The sequence below is a fragment of the Pelophylax lessonae genome (genome assembly GCF_965119305.1).
Source record: "Pelophylax lessonae genome assembly, chromosome: 7".
Taxonomy (NCBI): domain Eukaryota; kingdom Metazoa; phylum Chordata; class Amphibia; order Anura; family Ranidae; genus Pelophylax; species Pelophylax lessonae.
The window spans coordinates 179881841-179886339 of record NC_138774.1 but is presented as its reverse complement, the minus strand read 5'-3'; the positions used below and the strand labels follow the sequence as shown (position 1 = coordinate 179886339).

Below are 4499 nucleotides of genomic sequence, written 5' to 3'. Positions count from 1 at the left end.
GAGCACTTCATGCTTCCCTCTGCTGACCAGCTTCATGGAGATGTTAATTTCCCACACTGTCAAAACTACCACTATCTGGTTTAATGATCATAGTATCACTGTGCTTGATTGGCCAGCAAACACGCCTGACATAAACCCCCATAGAGAATCTGTAGAATATTGTCAAGAGGAAAATTAAAGCTTTCAGACCTAACAATGCAGACAAGCTAAAGGCCCTTATCAAAGCAACATGGGCTTCCATAACAACTCAGCAGTGCCACACCTTTTATGCCTCTATGCCACACCTCATTGATGCAGTAACTCATGCAAAAGGAGCCCCGAACAAGTATTGAGTGCATACTATACTGCACATGGACATACTCTTCAGTAAACCTACATTTCTGTTTTAAAAATCCTTTTTTTTTTTTTTTCCTATGTAGCATTCTAATTTTCTGAGATACTGAATTTTGGGTTTGGCTGTAATCCATAATCATCAATATTGAAAGAAATGCTTGAAATATATCACTCTGTGTAAAAATCTATATGAGTTTCACTTTTTGAATTTAATTACTGAAATAAATTAAATTTTTCATGATATTCTAATTTTTTATGAGATGCAGCTGTACATGTGATTCTGCATGTCCACCTACAGGGGGCGCATGCCACTGGCGGGCTGCCACTAATGTGATTAATCACCGCAAAAGCTGATCTGCGGGGGCTGGACACTGGATGTCTGCCGCCACCTACTGATCGTCAGGAAAAACCCACAGAACTGAGATCTACCTATGTAAACAAGACAAATCTCTGTTCTGAAAGAAGGGATGGGATGGACTCGGTGTCCCTGCAAAGTAGGGAATAAAATCCATCTCTTCCCTTAGTAAAAGCAGCACACATTTAACCCTTTGAGCATCGTAGATGTTTAACCCCTTCCATGCCAGTGTCATTAGTGCAGTGACAGTGCATATTTTTAGCACTGATCACTGTATTAGTGTCACCATTTCCCACAAAGTTTCAAAAGTTACCCTTAATGTCCGATTGTCTGCCGCAACATCGCAGTCCCACTATAAGGCGCTGATCGCCATCATTACTTGTATAAAACATAAATAAAAATTCCATAAATATTTACCATAGTTTGTAGACGCTAGAACGTTCCTGTAAACCAATCAATACATGCTTATCAGGTTTTTTTTTTTAAACCAAATATATGTAGAAGAATAACATGTTGGCCTACATTTTTTGAAGAAATTAGTTTTTTTTTTTTTTTACTGGACATGTTTTATAGCAGAAAGTAAAAAATATTGTTGGGGGGAAAAAAGACATAAATTTTGCTTGGGTACAGAGCTGCATGACTGCAATTGTCAAGTGACGCAGTGCCGTATCGCATAAAATGGCCTGGTCATGAAAGGGGGGGGGGGTAAATCATTCGGAGGTCAAGTGGTTAAAAAAAAAAAAAAACACTTCTGTTGTAATAGATGCAGAATTTTTTTGATGTAAGCGCGACCCAACATTATGCTGAAAGAAACCCTGTACTGTGGGGAGGTTGTCATTGCTGAATTTTCCTTCTGAAATGACTAGCTTGACTGGCTGTCATGTTGGTCCAGTAGGTTCAATACAGTTGTAGCCACTGATCCAGAGTAAGACTACAGATCAGGTGTGTTGACTTCCTGTACTACAGGCTTGTTTAATGAAACCAGAGGCAGCCTGGCAATCAGCATTTTCTGAAAGGAGAGATCAGTAATGACTGCCTAGTATTTCTCTTGCTGTCCACTACCAGTGTTGTTTTCCACAATAATCACACAGAAGCATTACCTAATATGTGCAGGAATATACCAGTTACTAATTTTCCTTTTCCAACAGTCTTGTTAAATGTCATGGCAGTAACCTCATATGATGCCAAAAAGTACTTAAAGCGGATCTTCAGGCTGTATGAAAAAAAATGAAGTCAGCATCAGCAGTTACAGTCGGCTAACTTCCCACTGCGCATATACGAGCTGCTCTGCACTTGGGTCCTGCAGCCTTCTACGATCTGTGACGTATCCCAGAAGGCTGCGGGCAAAGGAGGGGGAGTGGCAACTTGTGCTCAGATTGTCTAGGCCAGGGGTCTCCAAACATTCTAAATAAAGGGCCAGTTTACTGTCCTTCGGGGGGGCTGGAATTGTGCCCCATCGTTTGGAGGAATATTCCCCATCGTTTGGGTCAGTTGCAGCAATCCCCCCCCCCCCCATTGCCGTCATTGGGAGATATTGTGCCTCATTGTTGGGGTCAGTGGGAGGAATAGTCCAAGCGCAATCTTCCCCATGCACACGTACAAGAAACTGTCTGCTCAGTAGTGCTGGGTGTTGTAATGACCATAGGCTGGAAACCGTGGATGATCAAAGTGAAGAAATGTCATCAGCACACCAAGGATTACTTGAAAGGGTCCAAAGCTTAATTATCTTGGTCACATGATGAACATACGGCAACGTTTCAGAGCTAGGCAGGGCTCCTTAACCCATTGTTCCTATCAGTGAATAAAATTAGTGCCCGAAGAGCCAGATAAAAGCAAGCAAAGGGCTAGAGCTTGGAGACCACTGGTCTAGGTAATCTGAGCATAAGTGGAAGTGGGTACCTGTCAAAACCAGGTACCCGCTCCCCAAAAAAATTTCAATGTGCCAAAAGTAGGAGGGGAGGGGGCAGTAAAGTGGAACTTCCCCTTTTGGGTACTGCTTTAAGCTATTGGCTCTTGCTTACAGCCAGGAAACAAACATTTGCATTCTGTTTAAAGCAATAGGCTGCAGGGCTGTCATCTTAATCCTGGTCTCACAGCCTAGAAAATCATTGATGTGGAAAAAGTATGCAAGACTGGAGCTAGAGTTTTACTTCAAGTTAGAAATGCCCAGTCAGTAACAATGAGCACTGTTATTGCCCTCTAAGGGTACTTCAAAATGGGCTGATTTGTACCCCAACTAAGTATGGGGGGTAAAATCAGCCTTCTTAGAATAAAACCATTAGTGTTTCACACTGTACTGAATACATGTAAATACTTGCAGCTCCTTGCTTTAAATAAGCATGCCCTTACACATACCATCATTACCCTAGGCCAGGGATCCTCAAACTACAGCCCTCCAGCTGTTGTGGAACTACACATCCCATGAGGCATTGTAAAACTCTGTCATTCACAGACAATGACTAGGCATGATGGGAATTGTAGTTCCTGAACAACTGGAAGGCAATAGTTTGAAGCCCCCTGCCCTAGGCTGTGCAAGAATTTATATTTCTAATGGTTAGAGGAATGTTTAGCTGATGAATATGATCAGCATAAATCTTGACAAAGAATGGTTCCCTTTAAATGCACAGCTGCCTTTCCAAATGCAATATAAGCTGGCTTTGTACATATGCCTATTGTGTGACTAAATAAAGTGCATCAAGTAAATACTGTTTACAGCTCATGCCACTTCACATTAGAGTGCAGAACTTGGACTGTCCAGTGTCTCTAGAGATGCTGTTCTTGTCTCGGACTAAGATGGACTGATTCCCATATTGTGAGTACCACATACTCTGACTTCGGTTTAGATATGTCCCAGGTGGCACCGTCTCCAGTTTCTGCTGTTGTTGCTGCCAGATGAGGAGGGAGGTGTCTCTGTACCGTAGTCTGGCGTAAGCTTCGGCCATGGCTTTTTCAGCCAATGGTACCCGTCCACTGCTCATTACCCTCCAGCAATGTATTTTGTAGTGTCAGATCAGTCTTTGGGGCTGCGTTTTCATGAATTCCCTCCCTGCCCTTTAAATAGAGGGTTGCCAGGACAGTCCATACACAAGGGAGTCAGGGGTCATTGTTAGCATGGCATTGAACCTGAAGAGGTGAGAAATGGAGGAGCCCCTCAGCAGGTCTGACTGGAGCATCTCTCAGGATATGAAGGAAGTGAAATATATCTCTGCGTCCGGATATCTGCAATGAAACAATGCAATGCTTACAACCAATGCTGCACACACATGTCTGATGTGTATAACTGTAAAATGGAGATAGACATTCACAATACACATGGACAAAAAAAAAAAAAAATATATATATATATATATATATATATATATAAATATATATATATATTTTCTCTTACGTCCTCTGACAGACGCAGCCACTTAATTTTTTCCTCACAAATGGATAACGTGCCACCTACAGGAGTAGACTAGGCAGTGAAACTATTAGAAAAACTTTTCACTAGATACACCCCAAGGGGCTGTTCCCGCAGACATTACCCCAGACACATCGTGCTTACTAATCAGTTTCTTGCTGCCTAGTATTAGGAGTAGGACCTAGGTTTCCCTGCTGACACTCCAGTGTCAGTTTTTTATTTTCTTTGAGAAATGTTTTTATTTATTTTTCTTTACTCACTATCGCTAGCTAGTGTCAGGGGGATCCTCCTGGTGAACTACAAGCGACAGCCGGCCTGGGGTTTCGCACTGGATAATCTAGATCCTTATGGTCTCCTAGCCTGGCCAACGAGCGTGCGCAGGTTGTGGTCCGCTCAACCTTGAATTTC

At 42.4% G+C, this 4499-nt stretch overlaps 1 protein-coding gene across 1 annotated transcript; it reads right to left on the bottom strand.

Moving 5' to 3' along the window:
• Window positions 1-3215: 3215 nt before the first annotated feature.
• On the bottom strand, window positions 3216-3906 carry BRD3OS (BRD3 opposite strand). The gene has a single exon (XM_082264018.1). It carries the CDS (start codon window positions 3664-3666, stop codon window positions 3415-3417), a length of 252 nt encoding a protein of 83 aa, XP_082120144.1. The 5' UTR covers window positions 3667-3906; the 3' UTR covers window positions 3216-3414.
• Between the last annotated feature and the right edge of the window lie 593 nt (window positions 3907-4499).

Excerpts from the sequence above, each read along its gene's own strand:
- BRD3OS (XM_082264018.1), bottom strand. The coding sequence starts at position 3,666 with ATGAGCAGTGGACGGGTACCATTGGCTGAAAAAGCCATGGCCGAAGCT.